The 22,524-nt window shown below is 42.3% G+C and overlaps 1 protein-coding gene across 1 annotated transcript; it reads right to left on the reverse strand.

The window, feature by feature from the left end:
• Positions 1-110: 110 nt before the first annotated feature.
• LOC132782718 (transmembrane protein 45B-like) lies at positions 111-21,393 on the reverse strand. The gene is made up of 6 exons (XM_060787611.2): positions 21,315-21,393; positions 11,052-11,255; positions 7,535-7,747; positions 5,096-5,280; positions 3,324-3,469; positions 111-670 (listed from the first exon to the last, which is right to left on the reverse strand). The coding sequence occupies exons 2-6, from the start codon at positions 11,233-11,235 to the stop codon at positions 553-555; spliced, it is 846 nt and encodes a 281-aa protein (XP_060643594.2). The 5' UTR covers positions 11,236-11,255; positions 21,315-21,393; the 3' UTR covers positions 111-552.
• Between the last annotated feature and the right edge of the window lie 1,131 nt (positions 21,394-22,524).

Raw genomic sequence — 22,524 nt, forward strand, 5'->3', positions numbered from 1 at the left:
AACCTAGCAGTTCGAAAACATGCAAATGTGAGTGGATCAATAGATACCACTTTGGCGGAAAAAGGCAAAAGATGCTCCAAGCAGTCATGCTGTCCACACGACCAGGGGAAGTGTCTACGGACGCAGACTCCTCGTCTAGGAAATGGAGAAAGAGCACCTTCCCCAGAACCGGACATGGAAGGAGAAGCCTTTGCCTTTGTCTGTGTATTTGTGTCTCATTGTGTGACATTGTAATCAAGGCACTGAATGTTTGCCTGTGTCTGTTTATCTGCTCTGTTTTCTACTGTAATCCGCTCTGAGTCCCCTCGGGGAGAAGTGCGGAATATAAATAAAGTGTTATTGTTGTTGTTGTTGTTGTTGTTGTTGTTGTTATTGGCTGTCCCTTTAACAAAGCAGCAATGACTTTTAATTTATTAGTATTCTTCAAATATTTTAAAGATAATAATCACATTGTGATGTCGTGCCACAATTGTGTTGGTAAGCTTATTCATTTTTTAAAAATAATAATTGCTTGTTAAGTCTTAAGAGACTGATGTGGGGTGGTATCTTCGCTCATTCTTCATCTGAAGCGTTTAAGAGGGAAGCACGATCTTCTTTCGCCTTCTTCTCTTTGTGTTGACTCAGCTTGATCTCTGTCAGTCCACTGCTTGCTCTACATCTCTGGATGAAGCTACGAACAATGACAAAAAGAGATCCTGTTAATCAGAGACATTGGTGCAATCAAATTTTTTCTTGCAAGGCAACCAGAGGGCAATTAGCCTGCCTCTGATTTCCTTTACAATCCCTCATTTCTCACCTATGGCAAGAGATCTTTACTTATTGCAAATAGAACGAAGACTTTGCAAATGGGCACGCCATGGTGCAGCTAGCTGGGAACTAGCTGCATTAGATCACTACTGACCAAAAGGTTCAAAGCCAGCCTGGGTCGGAGTGAGCTTCCGGCCATTGGTCTAGCTTGCTGTCGACCTATGCAGCCCAAAAGACAGTTGCCTCTGTCAAGTAGGAAATTTAGGTAAAGGTTGTCCCCTGACATTAAGTCTAGTCATGTCTGACTCTGGGGTGTGGTGCTCATCTCCATTTCTAAGCCGTTGTCCATAGACACCTCCAAGGTCATATGGCCGGCATGACTGCATGGAGCGCCGTTACCTTCTTGCCGGAGTGGTACCTATTGATCTACTCACATTTGCATGTTTTCGAACTGCTAGGTTGGCAGAAGATAGGGCTGACAGCGGAAGCTCACGCTGCTCCCCGGTATCTAACCTGCAACCTTTCAGTCAACAAGCTCAGCAGCTCAGGACCTTAACCCACTGCACCACCGGAGGCTCCTGGAAATTTAGGAAATTTAGGTACTGCTTTATGCAGGGAAGCTAATTTAACTAATTTATGATGCTATAAAAAACTTTCCAGCAGCATGCAGAAAAATGAGGAAGTACTACATCAAAGGACTCGGTGTCACAATGGATGGTGAAGCAGCACTTCCATCTGTGATCGGAATTGAGCCAGAATGGAGCATACCCTCATGAAGCTGGAAAAGCTTGGACACAGCTGCAATGTTAAATTGTCTCTGCGTCTGTCTATATATGTTGAATGTCTAACTGGCATTGAATGCTTGCCATGTATATGTGCATTGTAATCCACCCTGAATCCCCTGCGGGGTGAGAAGGGTGGAATATAAATACTGTAAATAAATAATAAAATAAATAAATGCAGTTATTCATTCTGTACTTGCAATTAATTCCTTTTGCCATTGCCAAAGTAGATTGTAATGCAACAAGGGATAACTTCATTTTTTCGGTGGGAGAATGTGTACAGTTCCAGATATATTACAGTGTTTTTTTTAATCCTTGCTTAAGTATGTTTTGTACTTTGCACCAGTGGGTTTGCAATGTTACAACATTGCTTTAAATATACTAAGTTAGTATATTTAAAAGCAATAATAAAAAAAACAATAATTGTAACAATGAATAACTATTATGGGACCTGGAAACATAAGCAATACATTGGCTGGGATTGGGAGTACTGGATCCACACAAAAGTGGGAAAATACAGATAAAGTCACTATTTGTTTAATGAAGAAAACACTTCTCTAGGAATCCTTATGTAAGTGTTTCTCAACCTTCCTAATGCCACGTCCCCTTAATACAGTTCCCCATGTTGTGGTGACCACCAACCATAAATTTATTTTCGTTGCTACTTCATAACTGTAATCTTGCTACTGTTATGAATTGTAGTGTAAATATCTGATGTGCAGGGTATATTTTAATTCACTGGACCACATTTGGCACAAATACCCAATATGCCCACATTTGAATACTGGTAGGGTTGGGGGCCGGGATTGATTTTATCATTTGGGAGTTGTAGTTGCTGAGATTTATAGTTTGCCTACAATCAAAGAGCATTCTGAATTCTACCAACAATGGAATTGAACCAAACTTGGCACACAAACAGAAAATCCTGGAAGGGTTTGGTGGGCATTGATCTTGAGTTTGGGAGTTCACTTACATCCAGAGAGTAGTATGGACTCAAACAATGTTGCATCTGGACCAAACTTGGCATGAATATTCAATATACCCAAATGTGAACACTGGTGGAGTTTGGAGAAAATAGGCCTTGACATTTGGGAGTTGTCGTTGCTGGGATTTATAGTTCACCTACAATCAAAGAGCATTCTGGACCTCACCAACAATAGAATTGGGCCAAACTTCCCACACAGAACCCCCACGACCAACAGAAAATAGTGATTTCTAATGGTCTTTGGTGACTCTTCTAAAAACCCCTCACAACCCCCCTCAGGGGTCCCGACCCCCAGGTTGAGAAACACTGCCTTATGTTCTTCAGAATGGTTCTATGGCCACTGTCCAATGAGATGACCATAGAAGTTCACTGGAAGGTCTAATGGTTCCTATAGAAGTATCTCTTGGCCTGAAAGGACATCTGGAGAGGCAACCCAATGTATCTGGATAGCAAATAAATTCCTTAGTTGTTTCATTTCTTGCTACAAGAGATGCTCTTGCTCTTCATCTCTTGCTACAAGACTTCCTGATCTGAGAAATATTACAAAACAGAACAGCTAGCTATACAATCTGCCTAAGGAAAGGCACATTCACTTCTGTGGTTGTCTTCCCTAGCTTTGTCATCTTCCTCCCCTTTTGGCTCCTTAACAAGGTTCTTTCAATGCTATTTTGCATCTTGGCTGCAACTATTCATTTTTTATTTGTTTGCCAAGACATACAGAGGCCCTGACTCTCATGAGTTATGATGCCATCTTGGGTCAGTAAAAGTTAGATTGGAGCGAAATGAGCCAACATCCCAGGAAAACGTACCAGTGGACCAGAGTATAAATGAGACCCACAATAAGGATAGCTACGGCATAGTGCCAGCAGAAGCACATGGTGATAAACATCATGTTTTCGTGGTCCTCCTGATCCCAGGCTGGCCCTCCAAATGGTGGAAACAGCACAAAGCCAATCTGGATGGAAAAGAAACATGTGTCATCTTCCATGCAAAAACACAGGGGCATAATATTGACAATGATATTATAATGTAATACAATATAATACTACTACTACTAATACAGTATAATAATATTAATTATAGATTATACATTACATATAATATTACCAATAATATTACAGTATAATTGTATGGCACAGTATAGTAATATATAATGCTACTATTGTTATATGCTAATAATATAACATGTATATACATGCAATACTGATAATAATATTATAATGTAATAAAATATATTATTACTAATACTACAGTATAGTGGTATGGCACAATATAGCAATGTATAATGCTAATATTGTGTTGTGCTAATAATATAACATATTTTATATACATATAATATTAAAATGTAATACAATATATACTACTACTAACAATATAATATAATAAAATAATATGAATTATATATTATATATTACATGTAACATTACTAATAATATTACAGTATAGTGGTATGGCACAATATAGTAATATATAATGCTAATATTGTGTTATGCTAATAATGTAACATATTTTATATACATATAATATTGATAATAATATTATCAATTGAAGGAGCTGGGGGTGGTGACGGCCGACAGGGAGCTCTGGCGTGGGCTGGTCCATGAGGTCACGAAGAGTCGGAGACGACTGAACGAATGAACAACAACAATGGTAATATTGTGTTATGCTAATAATACAATGGCTTATTGGCCTATGCATTTTGACTAACCCTGTATAACATATTTCATATGCATATAATATTGATAATAATATTATAGTGTAATGCAATATTTACTACTACTAATGATATAATAAAATAAAATAATACATATTATATATTATACATTACATGTAACATTACTAATAATATTACAGTATAGTCGTATGGTGCAATGTAGTAATATATAATGCTAATATTGGGCTATGCTAATAATATAATCTATTGTATTTACATATAACTTGTAAGCCACTCTGAGTCTCAGGGTGAAAGAGGACGGGGTATAAATGTAGTAAATAAATAAATAATATTAAGTGCCCAGCGGTTCTCTGCAAATAGAGTAAACAGTCGCACCTGTTTTGTCATTGTACAGTGCAGAGCAGTTTATGAATGTCTTTTCATCGTCCTTTCTATAGCGAAATAAAGTCATAATTGCCCCAATGCTGAGCAAAGAGATCAGGTTCAGATCTGGATATTCCACAACGGATATGCCATCACTGATGGGGGAAAGTCCCTCTCCCTTTCAGTCACCTGTTCCACCTCATAATGAGGAAAAGACCTCAGAAGGTGACCTTAAGGTCCAGGTGAGTAAACAAGGAAACAGGTGGTTATAGGGAGCCCTTGGTATACACTGGAGTTTGGTTATAGTGGTTGTTAAGAGCACTTTGAATATGTTTTTAAATCAACAATTGATTGCCAAGTGCCCCACGGTCCAATGAAGTCCCCAGATTTCAGGCTGTTGCCCACCTCAACTATTCCAGAAATAACTGAACATTTAGCATTAAAAAAGTGGGAGACTTCCATCAACTTGCGTGGAGTCATTTGGCCACTTCGACATTACCAGCAGCAACCCAGTCCAAACAAAGCAATCTAAAGGGGGCCAACCTGCCAAAACCAGCTCCCTTGCAGAATGGTGAGGCTGGAACGGAAGAGCTCCAGGATAACGTTATCTCGCAGGAAGACTTCCAACAGAACGCTGGCGCTACCACCAAAGATGGCAGTCAGCAGCAGAGTATGGATGTGTTGGTCCAGCATTGGCCGGTTGTGGACGTGGTAGTAGAAGAGAAAGCCTGTTGGAATGGACATCATCTTTAGAACGGCGGCCATTACAAAAAGTGTCTATATAGAGGGAAGGGATGGAGGAGGTCATTGGGGATGATAGGGGAGATCTAGCAACACAAATACCAGACAAGTAACTGAATAAACAAGTTTACCATGGTGCTGCTCAGCTAAAGTTCTTATGTCATTTCTTTGAAGTATAGCACTAGTTCTTTGTAGGAGAAAATTCTAAGCACCTTTCCAATTTATAAATTCTAGGATTCTTTAAGATGGAGAACTTAGTCAAAATAGTTCTCAAAACACCCACCTGGGAGCAAGTGCGGTTTCTTTCAGGGAAGTTGGTGAAAAGGTCTAGGGATGACCATTACATCAGTTGTGGCTGCATTAGGTTGCTCACCCTATTTGTTTTGGAATATCACTTAGAAATAATTAATTAGGCAATATTAATAAAGTGTTGTCTGCTATTCCATCTCTTGCAACCTCATTGCATTAATGAGGCTGTGTAGGACAATTTGTCAGTCTCGGTGATGAATTTGCAAGACAGCAGGACAATCCTGGCACCCTGCACCCGGCCTTGCTTCACCATCACTTTGTGCTTTTCCTGCAGAGTGGGCAATTGGACTAGGTGGCCCATGTGGTCTCTTCCAACTCTATTATTCCATGATTCTATGATTCAGTCACACGTGGGGAAGCGTCACTACATGGCTTTCCTCTGTGCTGGCCCTGTTGTTCCCTACAGAACATGGGAAGTGTCATATGTTCTGCAGTTGATGGTGGTTGGTGATGGAAGGGTTAATGTGAGTATTAGTTCTAGAGGGTTTGGTAATCTGTAAGTGGGAGTTCATGGGTGAAAGCAATTAGGGGTGGAGGTGTGCAGGAGATGGGTTGCAGCTGGGTGTTACTTGATTTAAGGAGCTAACCTTGAGACTGATCTTTGGGAGAAAAGTATCTCTTGTATTTTGGTGGTGGATGTTGCTGGTTTCCCCCCAGATCTGTTGGATTTTTCGGTATCCTGACCTGTCTCCTGTAATCTTGGAATCCTGGAACCTTGAACCTTTGGACTGGCTTTTGATTACGGTATAAACTCTTGATCCCTGGACTTTCTTTATTGAACTCTCAGCATTTGACCACTGAACTGGATCCTTTTGACTACAGAGTTGTTTTTGCTATCTTTATGTTTTATATTTTGGTCTATTAAAACAGCCAGCAAGTAAGTGCTGTTTTAAATAAACTGTTTGATAAAACTGGGAGTTTGATTCATCTCTACCTAAATAAGGCAGAGCCCTGGCAACATGACAGGAAGCCTCCCATGTTCTGGGCACAGTACTGTAGGATGCTTGTGCCCCAATTGATCAACAGAGCCTCGTTGGAGGTTGTTACAGTAAGTTGTAGCAGGATCAAGTGTGTGTTAAAGAAAAACCTTATGATGTTAGTTATTATGTATAGCTGGTAATGTAGGTCAGCCAGCATGGTGGGGTATAACTGCATGGATTTTAGAATACAGTTTGGAGAAGCAATATGCTGTAATGCTGTTATGCTCTAACAGTGATGCTCTTTGCTATGGTGGAATAGCTATTTACTCAATATTTATGTTTTGCTCTCTCATTTGAAGGAAGATGAATAAGCCTTATTCTGTGTTACTTACAAGGACTATGTAAGTTTGTTGCACTGTTTGATTTTGTATGCAACACTGCAAGTTTATGTCTCTGCTGATAAGAGTAAAGTTTTTCTGTTCCTTTTTCCTCTTGTTTGTGTGTCTTTTGCATGGGACTTGGCTAAAACACACTTTGCACAACAGAGGTCAGCCTGCATTGTGTGATGGGTAGTGTGGGGCTCCATGGATCAAATGGGGTGCAAGCTTTCTATGGGGCTTGCAGCCCTCACCCCCATGTGATGAAGTTCTTGGTGAGCAATCCACTGATCAAGATATTTTGCTTCTTCTCAGAGATTCATACCTCGGTGGTCAAACTTGGTGTTTAATTTCTAGTTACCAAAAGGAAGACAATTGCGTGGATGAAGACAATTGCGTGATATGGAAACCAGATACCTTCCACCTTTTAGAACACATGTCCTATAAACATATTAAAGATATTTTCTAGCCAGAACTTTTGGCCAAAGTCACACTGGCTACCTCCTTTTATGTCTCTCTCCTCTTGGAACGGGAAAACAAAAACAGAACCATCAAGGAGTGAAAGATGAGATAGCTCCACAATGTCTAGGAGCCATTGATTCCGATCCACCCAAAATCACTGCAGTGGCACCAACCTTCAATAAAGACAGCTATGGCCAGCATGAGCCGATCTAGCCCTAAAGGCAGTCTGGCAGGGCAATAGGTGAGGATATCCACAACTCCTGACAGGCCAAAGAACAGGTACATGGTGGAGTGTTGCCAGTTCATCATCTTCACCCAACCCCATGGCTCTCTGTTGTAGAGGTACAGGTGGGGACCGTCTGGAACAAACTGCTCAGCCAGGATCCCTAAAAAATAGAGAGAAGGAAAACATGAATGGATCTCTCTAGAAAGAAGGTTCATCCAAAGGGCAAACTCAAAGAGCAATCTTGGAATAGAGAAGCAGAGAATTTGTGGTCCATGTCTGCATTAGACTTTGAACTATGACATCCAGAATCCACCATCTCTTTGCCCACTGAGAAATTCTGAGAGATATAGTCCAAAACAAATTACATCCTAAAGAGACATTAAGTCAAGTCGTGTCCGTCTCTGGGGGATGGCGCTCATTTCCATTTCAAGATGAAGAGCCAGCGTTGTCCAAAGTCATGTGGCCAGCATGACTGCATGGAGCATTGTTACCTTCCTGCTGAAGTGGTACCTATTGAACTACTCACATTTGCATGTTTTTGAATTGCTAGGTTGGCAGAAGCTGGGGCTGACAGCAGGAGCTCACCCTACTCCCCAGATTTGAACTCCCCACCCTTTTGGTAAGCAAATTCAGCAGCTCAGCGGTTTAACCCGCTGTGCCATTGGGGGTTCATACTTATAAATGTATGTCTATTTCAATAAATACACAAATACATAAGCAAACAAATTACATTTCTATGTACACCAGGCTTTATTCCAACTCCTAAATACTTCCTGACAATAAACAGAAATCGTTCTGCCATTTATCCGCATTTTAGGAGAGCATCATGTTTCTGTGACTCAGGCTGCTTCTAAATATAGAACTCCAATGCTTGCTTATTTGTTTCTGAGGTTTGCTCGCAGCACTTTGCTTTCAAAAAGCCCACAAAAATTATAATTTAGCTGAAGATATTTTTCTTAATCACTAATTATTGAAAAGTAATGATTCATTTAAACAACAAAGGCGAACCAAAACACAAAAGATCAAAGCAAATTGATACACGTCAATTAACACAAATCCACACTAGCTTTCAAACAGTTCCGAAAGGGATTTGGGACCACACAGTTAATTGGATGTTATTAGGTAAAAGTTTAGACCACTACCGACAAAAACTGAGCAGTAGTTCTATTTAGAAATGTGGTCATGATTTCAAGTACTTCTTAGAAAGAAGCTACATATGCTGGGAGTCCTTTCCCTTTAAAACAGTGGTTCACAATCTGTGGTCTATGGACCACCAGTGGTTCCCAAGAACTAAACTATGGTCCATGGCCTCACCATTACTACTACACTGTTGCAACAAGAGCTACAGATCTCACAAAACCCTCTTATAGTGCCGAGGCAATGGAGATGTTGGGAGGGGAGAGGCTGACCACCAACGCAAGGTGGGACAACAAGCCTCCTGACTGCTGCTTCTCCTTCTTCCCCCTGAGCAGAGCCTTTCCACATGGTGCCTGGAAGCATGGGCGCCTTGGTGGCCTAATTTTTTGGCCTGTTCCTGGGCTTATTTGGGGTGTTGATTCATAAAATTGTATTGGATAGACCACATCAGCTCTAGGTTATTAAATATGGTTTTCTGCGGGCAAGCAGATGGCGACTACTAAATGGTGACTACTAGATGACTACTAGAGCTCATGTGGTCTATCCAATGCAATTTTCTGAATCAGCACCCTAAATAACCAAACCGAATCTAAAGTTGACCAAAAACAGATTTGTAAACCTTTCAATACTAATGTTGGAGAGTGGTCCCTAGTCAAAATGGTCCCTGGTCAAATTGATCCCTGGTCAAGAGGTCCCTGGTCAAAGTGGTCCCTGGTCAAGTGGTCCCTGGTCAAGTGGTCCCTGGTCAAAGTGGTCCCTGGTCAAGTGGTCCCTGGTCAAAGTGGTCCCTGGTCAAAGTGGTCACTGGTCAAAGTGGTCCCTGGTCAAGAGCTCCCTGGTCAAAGTGGTCCCTGGCCAAAGTGGTCCTTGGTCAAAGTGGTCCCTGGTCAAAGTGGTCCCTGGTCAAATTGATCCCTGGTCAAAGTGGTCCCTGGTCAAAGTGGTCCCTGGTCAAATTGATCCCTGGTCAACGTGGTCCCTGGTGAAGTGGTCCCTGGTCAAAGTGGTCCCTGGTGAAGTGGTCCCTGGTCAAAGTGGTTCTTGGACAAAGTGGTCTCTGGTCAAGAGGTCCCTGGTCAAAGTGGTCCCTGGTCAAGTGGTCCCTGGTCAAAGTGGTCCCTGGTCAAATAATAATAATAATAATAATAATAATAATAATAAACCTTTATTTATAACCCACTACCATCTCCCGCAGGACTCGGTGCGGCTTACAAGAGGCCGAGCGAAAATACATCAGAGACAAAAAACACAACAACAACATTACAACAATAAATTACTCATAGCAAAGCAAAACAATAACAAAAATCACGACACATTTAAAAACCTGTGGCAGGACCAAATGTAATGGTTAATTTTTTAAAAAAATGCTGGGCATGTCCAGGTGAAATAGGATGGATATTTTAGGGATAAGTGGCTGTGCAGACAATTCTAACTCTCTCGTAAAGTGCATTTGGGACAAATTGCTTGGGATTCCTTAATCTGGGAAGGCACACTGGAACATCCATGTTTTCAAGCTCCTTCTAAAGACTGCCAATGTTGGGGCATGCCTGATGTCCTTGGGCAGGGAGGTCAAAGTGGTCCCTGGTCAAATTGATCCCTGGTCAAAGTGGTTCTTGGTCAAGTGGTCCCTGGCCAAAGTGGTCCCTGGTGAAGTAGTCCCTGGTCAAAGTGGTCCCTGGTCAAAAAAAGGTTGAGAACCACAGCTTTAAAAGCATTGATTTTGTAGATGATCCTGGATAAAGCAAATGGAGCATAACAGATTGTTCCTGCAGATTTTTGCCCTTTCCTTGGCCAACTGGTTGCCAAGACCTGAAGGCTAATGCTCAAAGCAATGTATTGCAGACTCAAAAATTGAAAAAGCAGCTGGTCCCATCTGTAAGGAGAAAAGAAATTACAGCATTCTTCTAGATAGAGTACATACTTATTTTGTTTCCCCTTATAGCTGAGACCAACCACTTCTTCCTCCTCTGAATGGCTTTCTCGCTCCACCTAACTTCAAAGTGGCTTTGGGGCAACATTTTGGGATAGGGCAAAAGGTTAGATCATAGCTCCGTATATCCCTTCTGAAGGAAAGCACAGTTGCACATAACCTTGAATTATACATACAGCTGTCACTAGCAGGATTTAACTATTTTTGTGGCGGTTTTTGGAGGAAGGACAGAGTATACAGTACCTGTAACATATGGACAGTTTAACCTTCTTTACTGGGAAAGAACAACAAAGAATGACTTACTTGAAAGTAATTGCCTCCAAGTGCTATTTAAAAACTTGGTGCTAGAGATAATGGTAATAGCAACTCAAGGTGTTTCATGATATTTCAAACTCACCTATTGTTGAAAAAGTGACTTTGACTGCGCCTTCAATGACCTCAAGTTTGTCAAAACTCCGGTGCAGATGATTCTTTTTGTTCAGCTTCCTGCTGTAGTGCTTCAGCACACATTTCACTGCCCACCAGAGGCCAAAGAGCAAGAAGAAACTTCCTGGAAGAGCATGGCCCTGAAAATTGGCCATTGCTGATCAAACCTCAGGAGCTACAAGGAGAGAACGGGAAGCCCAATTAATCATCTCGGCATAGATGTAATAAAGAGAATGGTACTAATAGCCAATGTCTCAACTAGCCTTCCATCAGCACCTTCCAACACAATCTACAGTCATTTTCCCAAACACAGCAATAGACCTGCCAACATCAACACCACATGGTCAATGGACAGATCCTTGTGAAATATACAATTTCCCCACTTTTTCTTTTTTTTAAAAATCCTTACGGTATATTAATTTTAGGTACTCCTGGTTGAAGTAGAGAATGTTCTACCTCCCTCCCAAAAAAGTGTTTTTATGCTGGAAAACATGCTTAGGTGATCCCTCATAGACCAAGGATGATGGTCTTTCAAGTGCAGTGCCTTGGTGCTGGGTCCGTAGGTGGTTGTGGAGCCCTATTCTTGATCCACATGTTCTCCCAAAGTGAGGACATTGGTTTCCAGGTGGAAGGTGGTCCCGGTTAGGATTGTCTTGATGCGTTTTGTCTTGACACATTTCCCCCTTTCACCCTCCAGTTGTACCTCTTTGCATTCCACAGCACTGCTGGTCACAGCTGATTTCCAGTTAGATCACTCAAGGGCCACGACTTCCCAGTTCTCAGTGTCTATGCCACAGTTTTTAAAGTTGGCTTAAACCCATTTTAAATCTCTTTTCCTGTTCACCAACATTACGTTTCTCGTTCTTGAATTGGGAGTATAGTAACTGCTTTGGGAGACAGTGATCTTTGGGCATTTGGACAACATGGCCACTCCAATGGCATTGATAGGATAGAAGCATCTCTTCAATGTGGGTGGTCTTTTGCTTCTTCCAACACATTTGTCTGCCTGTCTTCTCAAGAGATTTGCAGGATTTTTCAGAGGCAACGCTGATGGAATCATTCCAGGAATTGAGAGTGATGTCTGTAAACAGTATGTTTCACAGGCATATAGCAGAGTTGGGAGCACAATGGCTTTATAAAAAAGCACCTTGATATCTCTATGGAAGTCCTGATCCTCAAACACTCTCTGCTTCATTTGGAAGAATGCTGCACTCACAGAGCTCAGGTGGTGTTGTAATTCAGTATCAATGTTCATTTTTGTTGAGAGATGGCTGCCAAGGTAGTGGAAATGGTCAATATTTTCTAATGTTACACTATTCAGCTGTATTTCTGGCATTGCAGAGGGATTGGCTGGTGCCTGCTGGTAGAGCACTTTGGTTTTCTCCATGTTCAATAAGAGGTCGAACTTCTCATATGCTTCTGCAAAGGTGTTTAGTGTGGCTTGTAGATCTTCTTCTGAATGCACACAGACGACGTTATCAGCAGCATATTGGAGTTTTATAACAGATGTTGTTGTAACCTTGGTTTTGGTTTTCAGTCTGCTGAGGTTAAATAGCTTGTTGTCTGTCGGATGGATGATTTCCATTCCAGTGGGAAGCTTCCCATCAACAAGATGAAGTATCATAGCGATGAAGATGGAAGATAAGGTTGGGGCAATAACACATCCCTGTTTGACGCCTGATTCCACCTTAAACGGGTCACTTTGGGAGCCTCCTTCTCCCCAAAACGTTTTTATGCTGGAAAACTTGCCCCATTTGTTGATAGACAAGCGAATTGCCCAGCCAAGCATCCCATAGCCACAGTTGCCCGAAGGTATGGTCTGAGTTTAGCTACAACGATGAGTTGCAGCCATTCAATAAACTTCCTCTTGTCAAGCAGTTCCTGGTTCCTATCTAGCAAAATGATCTGCCTGCTTACTCTCTGCTTGAGTGCAGCCGGAAGAGATTGGCAACTTTATTTAGAACATTAGGTACCTGGCCATGCCCACGTGAAGTATGTAGTAAGGATAAACATTAGAAATTGTCTTTGTTTGGTTTTGGGTTTTATGAATGGATCCATTAGAAAATGCATAAGGATGTGGGTGAACTACAATGCCCATCACTCAAGGTGAATCCCCCCTCCCCCAGTCTGCTAGCAGTTAAAGTTAGTCATGATTGATGTGTATGCCAGTTTGGTCCAGGTCCAGATTCATTGTCAGTGGAGCTCACACTGTACTTCGCATATGGATGAACAGTAAGTTCCATCATCATCTGTCATTGCCTCCCTCCCAACCCAGACAGTGTTTAAAGTTGGTTATGTTGGGTATGTGTGACATGTTTGGGCCAGATCCATCACCGGTGGGGCTCTCAGTGCTCTCTGAATGTAGGAGCCATCTTGGAATATACACAGGAACATAACTGGATGGATGGATGGATAGATAGATAGATAGATAGATAGATAGATAGATAGATAGATAGATAAGAGATACAGTAGAGTCTTGCTTATCCAACATAAATGGGCTGGCAGAACATTGGATAAGTGAAAATGTTGGATAATAAGGGAGGATGAAGGAAAAGTCTATTAAACATCAAATTACATGATGATTTTACAAATTAAGTACCAAACATCATGTTTTACAACAAATCAACAGAAAAAGCAGTTCAATACATGTTAATGTTATGTAGTAATTACTGTATTTACTAATTTAGCACGAAAACGTTGCAATGTATTGAAACATCTGTGGATCCGGGCAGGAGACAGACTACATTGGATAATACAGAACATTGGATGAGTGAAGGTAAGCAAGATTGGATAAGCAAGACTCTACTGTACCTAGATAAATATAGATTCATAGATACATACATATACATACATAGATAGGTAGATACAAAGATACAGCCATATTTTCACTTTGATTAGATAGATAGATAGATAGATAGATAGATAGATAGATAGATGATAGATAGATAGATAGATAACCTTAAAAACCTTGGGTATACAGTGTTCCCTCATTTATCGCGGGTGTTCTGTTCCATTGAGTTGCCCTTTCTTACCAAAGACTCAAAGCCAGGAAGGGGAACATGTGTTCCAAGAACAGAAGCCGTATCACTCCTAACTCCCACCATACTTCACCATTGGTCAGTCTGGACTGAGGACAAGATTTTGGCCATTTCTTTTACTTCTTTTGTAGCTTGTAGGATTCATTTTGGAATCTACTGTAAGAAACAGGTTTTATGCAGATGAAACCACTTTGATGGCCAAAAGCAAGGAGGAGCCGAGGAGCCTTCTAATCAAGGTGAAAGAAGATAGCGCAAAAGTTGGGTTGCAGTTAAACATCAAAAGAACCAAGATGATGGCAACAAGAATGACTGACAACTGGGAAATAGAGGGCGAAAATGTGGAGGCAGTGACAGGGTTTGTATTTCTAGGTGCAAAGATTACTGCAGACGCAGACTGCAGCCAGGAAATCAGGAGATGCTTACTTCTTGGGAGGAGAGCAATGTCCAATCTCTATACAATAGTGAAGAGTAGAGACATCACACTGGCAACGAAGATCCACATAGTTAAAGCAATGGTATTCTCCAGCAGTGTGACCAGTAGTGCTGCAGAATTTGAAGAGGCACAAATGGAGGGTGAAAGAGAGAAACGTGCCAAGAGGAAGGCGCGTCAATCCAACCCCGATCGGGACCACCTTCAACATGGAAACCAATGCCCTCACTGCGGAAGAAGATGCAGATCAAGAATAGGGCTCCACAGCCACCTACAGACTAACAAGAATTCTGATCCTGGAAGACTGTCCTACTCGGCCAACGAGGGATCACCTAAGTAAGCAAGTAAGTATTCCCCATAGTCACCTATGGATGTGAGAGCTGGACCTTAGGGAAAGCAGAGAAAAGGAAGATAGATGCTTTTGAACAGTGGTGCTGGAGGAAAGTTCTGAGAGTGCCTTGGACTGCGAGAAGAGCCAACCAGTCCATCCTCCAGGAAATAAAGCCTAACTGCTCATTGGAGGGAAGGATAGTAGAGGCCAAGATGAAGTACTTTGGCCACATCATGAGAAGAAACGAAAGCTTAGAGAAGACAATTATGTTGGAGAAAATGGAAGGAAGAAGGAAGAGTGGCCGACCAAGGGCAAGATGGATGGATGGGATCCTTGAAGTGACTGGGCTGACCTTAAAGGAGCTGGGGGTGGTGACGGCCAACAGGGAGCTTTGGCGTGGACTGGTCCATGAAGTCACAAAGAGTCGGAAACAACTGAATGAATGAACAACAACAAAGGATTCATTTTACAATCTACTATAAGAAACAGGTTTTATGCCATTGTTTCCCTTGCCTGTTGCTGTGCAATGGCTTAATCATTTACTTGCCCTTCTGTTGTTTGCACTATACATGCAGAAACATGTAGACGCAATGCTTCACCCTTGCTTGCGGTCGCAACTACAGTTTGCACCAGCGATCGAAAGAAATGATTCCTTTCCTTTATCTTGAATTTCCCACCATTCAGCTTTTTTAGTGGATGAACCCAGGTCTGAACACTGGGGAGACATACTAAGGACCTCATCACGTTGACTCCATAATCATCCTCATCACGCTGATGAGATTCCCCTGCCGATTCACCAGCCTCCGTGGTGAATCGGTGTGGAAGCGGGGCAATGCCTGCATCCTGCCTGGCTGGCAGCAATGCTTCTCCATCACATGTGGGGAAGCATCTACATGAGGATCATCCCCACGGTATCCCCGTTATTCCAAATGGAACACGGGGAGGCTCCCATGTTGGCGGCACAGCATCCTACCACGCTGCCACCCTAGTTGGGCAACAGAGCCCTACCGGAAGTTCAGCTACGCCATGTGATGGGTGCGTGGGACTCCATTGCTCAACTGCAGTGTCAGTGTCTTAGGACACTAAACATTAATTGTGTGATGAGGTCGTAGGTTCTCCTTATCCAAATCCTCCTTCCTATTTTAAGCATTCATAGAATCATAGAGTTGGAAGAGACCTCGTGGGCCATCCAGTCCAACTCCATTCTGCCAAGAAGCAAGAAAAGGTCATTCAAAGCATCTCTGGCAGATGGCCTCCATCACACTCCAAGGCAGAGAGTTCCACTGCTGAACAGCTCTCACAATCAGGAAGTTCTTCCTCGTTTTCAAGTGGAATCTCCTTTCCTGTAGTTTGAAGCCATTGTTCTGCATACTATTCTCCAGGGCAGCAAAAAACAAGCTTGCTCCCTCCTCCCTATGACTTTCTCCCACATATTTATACATGACTATCATGTCTCCTCTCAGCTTTCTCTTCTGAAGGCTAAACCTGCCCAGCTCTTTAAGCCGCTCCTCATAGGGCTTGTTCTCCAGACCTTGATCATTTTGTCAACATCTCCCTTCAAACTTCTTAGTGGCAAAGGTACTGCCACGCCTTGATGCTTTTGAATGCCATTTTAGCACTTTTCCTTACTGTGAAGAAACATGCAATTATTTTAGCAGCAGTGTTTATATCTGTATCTTGTATTCCAGATGGAAATCACATCAGGGGTACTATGATATTGGCCACTTTATTTTAGTTGTTTTCCTAATTATGCCAAGCATAGGATAAGCTTTCCCCCCTCCCTTCTCAGAAGAAGCCTCTCATTGAATCAGGTCCACCACACCACAATCCTAAAATCTCTGTTAATAATTTGGATCCCACATATGAAGCTGGGATTGCGTGTCAGAATAATACCACAATTTTTGGCACCAGATCTACCATGTTTCTTTTCTGCACTTATTTATGTTGCCTTCAGGCTGTGTTTTTTGAAAAGCAGGGTTGCCGTTGACTTCCTCTGCGGCTGTAAGAGTGTGATTTGCACAAATGCATTCAATGGATTTCCATAGCTGAGAGGGGAATCGAAGAGAGCCTGCTGTGCGTTTGCATACTGCAAAACTGGACTGAGATCTATAATAATCATATTACACCTCTCTTCTGGTGCTGAATGCATATGGTCACTGTGGAATGGGAAACCTCCAGGGTGGGTCTGTAGGTGACTGTGGAGCCCTATTCTTGATCTGCATCGTCTCCCGCAGTGAGGGCATTGGTTTCCAGGTGGAAGGCGGTCCCGGTCAGGGTTGGCTTGACGTGCCTTCCTCTTGGCACGTTTCTCTCTTTCACCCTCCATTCATGCCTCTTCAAATTCTACAGCACTGCTGGTCACAGCTGACCTTCAGCTGGAGTGCTCAAGGGCCAGGGCTTCCCGGTTCTCAGTGTCTATGCCAGAGTTTTTAAGGTTGGCTTTCAGCCCATCTTTAAATATATTTTCCTGTCCATCAACATTCCGTTCTTGAGTTCGGAGTACAGCAACTGTTTTGGGAGACGGTAGTCGGCATCCGGACAACGTGGCCGGTCCAGCAGAGTTGATGACCATCGCTTCAATGCTAGTGTCTTTGCTTCTTCCAGCATGCTGATATTTGTCCGCTTGTCTTCCCAAGAGATTTGCAGGATTTTTCAGAGGCAGCGCTGATGGAATCGTTCCAGGAGTTTCATGTGACGTCTGTAGACAGTCCACGTTTCGCAGGTGTATAGCAGGGTTAGGAGGACAATAGCTTTATAAACAAGAACCTTGGTATCCCCATTGATGTCCCTGTTCTCAAACACTCTCTGCTTCATTCGGAAAAATGTTGCACTCGCAGAGCTTAGGTGGTGTTGTATTTCGGTGTCAATGTTGCCTTTGGTGGAGAGGTGGCTGCCAAGGGAACAGAAATGGTCAACATTTTCTAATGTTACACCATTAAGCTGTTTCTCTGGCATTGGAGAGGGGTTGGCTGGTGACTGCTGGAAGAGGGCTTTGGTTTTCTTGATGTTCAATGACAGGCCGAGCTTCTGCAAAGGTGTTTAGAGTGGTTTGTAGGTCTTCTTCTGAATGCACACAGAGGACGTTGTCATCAGCATACTAGAGTTCTATAACAGATGTTGTTGTAACCTTGGTTTTGGCTTTCAGTCTGCTGAGGTTTAATAGCTTGCCATCTGTCCAATGATTTCCACTCCGGTGGGAAGCTTCCCATCAACAGAAACATACAGCCAGAAAAGTCAATGTCATCCTTACAACAAACTCAAAACTATTCAAGGGAAAACTTGGAACGCACAGTTCATAATGGTTTTACCCAGATTAGTTTTATGCAGTAGTGGAAGATATTGATCTTTATCCATTAAATTTATGGCACATGAAATGGAATTATGCCAAACTACCTGCCTAAATACACCAAAGGCACCAGGTCCCATCTGATCCTGAAAGCTAAGCAGGGCCAGCCCTGGTTAGCACTTGGATGGGAAGCCACAAATGAATACTATGTTGCTGTAGGCCGTATTTCAGAGGAAGGAACAAGTAAAACCATCTCTGGGTACTTCTTGGCTAAGAGAAGCTTTGGAAATTCATGGGGTTGCCATTCATCGACATGGAACTTGAAGGCACAGAAAGAATTTACAGTAAGGTAACATTTTGCTACTCTTCATTGACAAGTTTTAATTCATGTTCCTAACTCATCTGTTGTCCAAACAAGTTCTCTTTTGTCAAATAAGATTCCAGGGCCAGAGAAGCAGATGGTGAAAACAGAAGAATGGCCTACCTCAGGGGAGCATGCTTGCTCCATCAATGTTTAACATTTACACAAATGACCAGCCACTTCCAGAAGGGTTTATTTTACATTACAAACACAAAGCAATCTAAGTATAATATCCAAAGAGCATGTAGTATATAATTTTATCAAAATTCCCAGTATACAGCTCAATACAGCGGCATAAAGCAAAGTGAAAAGGAGCAACCGCTCTCAAACATAACAGTTCTAAGACTGATAGATGTCAATAGATATAGCCTTCAGGGATACGTGTTCAATGAAGAAACCTTTCAAAGTAAGCAGACAATGAGTCATGAAGTCTGGGGTCACTGTTCATATCAACTCCCGAAGAAGGGGATTTTTTCCCCCGAAACAGGTTACAAAAAATACCCAGGCACCCCTGTTGATGCTATTTGGATTTTCCCCACGAAGACATTTTTTGAGAGCAGTGCTCCATTATTACTTGGATTTTGATGTTATTTGGACTTTCCTTTGGACTTCACGACTCATTGTCTGCTTACTTTGAAAGGTTTCTTCACGTCTACCTTCTTTTCTCCCAACTAAACATCCCCCAGGAGAAAAGGAGGAAGGAAAAAGAGATGGAAGGAAGGAAGACAGGGTGGAAGAGAAGGATGGGAGGAAGGAAGAGTGGAAGGGAAGGGAGGGAGGAAAGAGAAAAGGAAGGTAAGTCTAAAGGGAAGAAAGGAAGGAAGGGAGGGAGGAGAAAGAAAGTGAGGGAAGGGGGAGGAAAGAGGGAAAGGTAGGAAGGATGAAAGTGTAGAAGGGAGGGAGGGAGGAAAGAGAGAAGGAAGGAAATACTAAAGGGAAGGAAGGAGAAAGAAAGAGAGGGAAGGGGGGAGGAAGGAGGGAAAGGAAGGATGAAAGGGTAGAAGGGGGGGAGAAAGAGGGAGGAAGGAAGGGAGGGAAGGAGGAAAGAAAGAGAGAAGGAATGAAGACAGGGAGGAAGAGAAGGATGGAAGGAAGGGTGGTAGGGAAGGGAGGGAGGGAAGAGAAAAGGAAGGAAGGAAGGAAGGAAGGAAGGAAGGAAGGAAGGAAGGAAGGAGAAAGAAAGAGGGAAGGAGGGAGGAAAGAGGGAAGGAAGGATGAAAGGGTGGAAGGAAAGGAGGGAGGGAGAAAGAGGGAGGGAAGGAAGTGAGGGAGGGAAAGAAGGGAGGGAGGGAAGGAGGATGGAGAGAGAGAAGGGATGGAGAGAGGTAAAGAAGGATGGAAGGGTGGAAGGGAAGGGAGGGAGGAAAGAGGAAAGGAAGACTAAAGGGAAAGAAGGAAGGGGAGGGAGGGAAGGAGGGAGGGAGGAAAGAGGAAAGGAAAGATGAAAGGGTGGAAGGAAAGGAGAGAGGAAGAATGAGGGAGGGAAGAAGGGAGAGAAGGAAGGAGGAAGAAAAGAGAGAAGGAAGGAAAGATAGAATGGTGTGAGAGAGGAAGGCCTGAGACAAGAGCCCATGGGGCCGCATCCAACCCTGGGCTTTGGTTTGCCCGTACATGATATAAGTAATAGGGCTGGGCAACCACGGAAAAAATTGTTTCTAAACTCAATTCGTTTTTAGGGGGTTTTTGCATTTCGGTTTTTAAAAGAATTCCGAAATTTTTCTTTAAAAAAGTTCGAAATTTACGAAATTTCGGAAATTACGAGACAATTACGAAACAATTACGAAACAATTACGAATCGATTCGTTAATGGCGGACGCGATCGCGCAATACACTAAAAAAACCTCCAAATGGGACAGGGGGAACTTCTGAAGCTTCCCTTTCCCTCTGTTGTTGACTGTTGGTGTGATAATTATATATTTTTTTCACTGATAAAACAAACAACAACCCTAAAACTTGCACCAGACATGCGGAAATAATAACGAAACGATTTCGAAACAATTTCAAAACAATTTCGAAACGATTTCGAAACAATTACGAAACAATTACGAAACGAATTGAAAAATTCGTTTCGTTTTTTAGTTGCTCCTGAATGGTTCAATATCGCTTCGTTATCAAAAAAAATAACGAATTAATAACGAATTACGAAATTAACGAACGAAACCGCCCAGCCCTAATAAGTAACATACATTTTATTTTATTTCACCAGATTTTATTTTTATTTCACAGTGTGCTTCCTCATTTGGAGCGCTTTCTGGTGGAACACACGTCATTTTGCAGTGAATGACATCAGATCTAATAGACCTTTCTCTATTACTTTTCTGAAATTGAAAACATTGTCTTGAAAGGTGAAAATCCTCCAAATACTTGACCTAGAACCGTCTGTTTCATTGCCAGTTTCCTCATGACAACAAGCAGATAAATGCAAACTTGTTGTCACTAAGACCGTGGCCCTAGTGCTTGGTATTTGGATGGTGACAAGTGACAAGTTTCATCAAAACTCCCTGAGGGCAAAATCAATATAAATATACGTACACACTCTCCTTTTTATGTAAAAGTTGGGGACAACAGGAATTTGAATTAATCAGTGCACTAATCATTCTGCCCAATGCAATTTTGCAAAAGTAAAGTTCACAATTCTGGCGTCCACTCTGAGCATGCAGAACATGGAAAGCTTCGTGGGGTATAAATAAAGCTGGCTGATTACTACATTTATTAATAGCTCCCCCCCCCCCCCACACACACACACACTCAAATCCGGTCCTATCCAGAAAAGGCAGAGAGACCTTACCTGGATCCAGCAGGTTATTTCTGCTGCCAGCTCCCGCAGAACTCAAAGTCTACCTGTTTGCACAGCAGGTGAGCACCAGAGTGCAAGGTTGAAAAAGCACAGAGAGGGAGTGCCAGTAGGACATAAATGGTCCATGCCCCACCTTTTGAAGAGGAAATGTAAGCATGAGAGGACTGCCAGTTCCTTTTAGATCCTGAGACAAGACTCCTTTTGTACAGGTCACTTCTTCATATTTTTTGCACTTCTTCCTTCTCCTCGCACGTTTACAATTTACACCAGTTTTTCTCAACCTTCCTAATGCTGCGACCCCTTAATACAGTTCCTCATGTTGTGCTGACCGCCAACCATAACATTATTTTCATTGCTACTTCATAACTGTCATTTTTCTACTGTTATGGATCATAATATAAATATCTGATAGGCAGGACGTATTTTCATTCACTGGAGCATATTTGGCACAAATACCCGATACCCAAATATGAATAGTATTGTGGTTGGGCGGGACTGAGTTTATCACTTGGGAGTTGTACTTGCTGGTATTTATAGTTGATCTACAATCAAAGAGCATTCTGATCTCCAACAATGATGGCATTAATAATAATGATAATAATAATATTTATTTATTATTTTATTTACAGCTTTTATATTCTGCCCTTCTCACTCCACAGGGGACTCAGGGCGGATTACGGTGTACACATATATGGCAAACATTCAATGCCAATTTTTGACATACAAACATATACTGACATACACAGAGGCTATTTAACTTTTTTTTTTCTGGCCGCCAGGGGAGCTGTCGCTTTCATCGTCCATCTGCGATGCTGATGAAGCACTTCCGCATTCCCCACATGCTTCCCGCTGGAATGCTTTGCTGGAGTCTTCTTTATGGCCTCATAAATCTGTTAATTTAGCCTCCCCACACTTTAAGGTGGTACCTTATTTTCCTACTTGACAGATGCAACTGTTTTTCGGGTTGCAGAGGTCGACAACAGGCTACACACAATTGGTTGGAAACCCACTCCAACCTGGGCTGGCTTTTTGGTCAGAGTGATCTTAATGCAGCTGACACTCAGCCAGCTGCGCCACAAAAGTTTTATTATTATTATTAATAATAATAATAATACTTAATTTATACCCTGCCACGATCTCCCCAACGGGACTCAGGGCGGCTTACATGAGGCCAAACCCGACAAATACAAATACAACAGTA

This window comes from Anolis sagrei, chromosome 7 (genome assembly GCF_037176765.1).
Source record: "Anolis sagrei isolate rAnoSag1 chromosome 7, rAnoSag1.mat, whole genome shotgun sequence".
Lineage (NCBI taxonomy): Eukaryota > Metazoa > Chordata > Lepidosauria > Squamata > Dactyloidae > Anolis > Anolis sagrei.